This window comes from Perkinsus marinus, assembly GCF_000006405.1.
Source record: "Perkinsus marinus ATCC 50983 genomic scaffold scf_1104296944248, whole genome shotgun sequence".
Taxonomy (NCBI): Eukaryota; Perkinsozoa; order Perkinsida; family Perkinsidae; genus Perkinsus; species Perkinsus marinus.
Window position 1 is genome coordinate 442 of NW_003211487.1, and position 1,063 is coordinate 1,504.

The window sequence follows — 1,063 nt, forward strand, 5'->3', positions numbered from 1 at the left end:
CGTATTAGGACGGACTGATGATGGGTGGGACTAGACGACTATGACGCGAGCACAATGAACGGAACATAGCGAATTGTGATCGTAAAAAGCGCTCGTCTTAATAATCGATAACGTTCAAGACGGATAGTATCAACAAGTGCCGCCCGGAACCGTACTGATTCCTCTCGCGGACAATGAACGCTGTACTGCAACAGGAACTCTGTCCGCTTTAGTCAAAGCGAAGCTATCACTCTCAACTTGGGAAAGACTCACTCGACGTCTATCCGGAGAAAAGACCCGCTCCAGAAGTAAACTTAAATCGGCTACGGTTACGATCCGTATACAACGGCTTGAACTTACCCGAACAAAGGTCATGAACAATAATGTCAACCCAGGTAGGACCAACAGCCAGAATTCTTGCCAGTACATAGATCGATGAAGGTGGATCAGCACCGACATTCACCACGATGAACTCATCCTTACGGAGACCACCAATGGATCCTGGTAATGAGTGTGGTGGTTGATCATCGAAGGTGATATCTTCCCTCCTCAGTGATATCTGAGATATAGGAACTCTCTTCACCTCCTTGGTGTCGTTGTCTAGATATTTTATCCAACAAGTACGGAAGTTGGGATATAGATAAGCGTAACCATGTAATTGAGGGGAGTCAGAGTCATAACCGGACGGTTGTAGCCCAGAAGGAGGAGTACATACGACGGCTTCACAAATCTCCAAATTCTTCTTCCACGTAATCTTGGTACCTGGTTTTAATAGCTCAGTAGCACCAGAGGTTTGTAGAACATTAGCATTAGCGCATGCTCTTCCGAAGCGAAGGTAGCCCTTCTCATCGAGGTAAGATTGACATAGCTCTTCGATAGACTCATGGGGATACTCCTCGATCTCATCGGTAAATAAGCGGATCGGGCCACGAGACAGACCGAGTGCACAGTTAGAAGGGGTAGGTGACGGACCACAGTGGTTGTGATAGTAACAACTGAGGTGTAGGGCATAATCCCACGGCAACGAAGCTGGTAGTTTTCTCCATCGATGACTTCAGGCGTCCCACTGTTCTATCACTCAATC

The 1,063-nt window shown here is 47.2% G+C and overlaps 1 protein-coding gene across 1 annotated transcript; it reads right to left on the reverse strand.

Annotated features, from left to right (window-relative positions):
- Nucleotides 1-259: 259 nt before the first annotated feature.
- On the reverse strand, nucleotides 260-741 carry Pmar_PMAR004915 (hypothetical protein; the record flags this gene model as incomplete). Its single annotated transcript, XM_002780662.1, has 1 exon — nucleotides 260-741. A coding segment is annotated over one exon (482 nt), but the record flags the coding sequence as incomplete, so codon positions are not given.
- Between the last annotated feature and the right edge of the window lie 322 nt (nucleotides 742-1,063).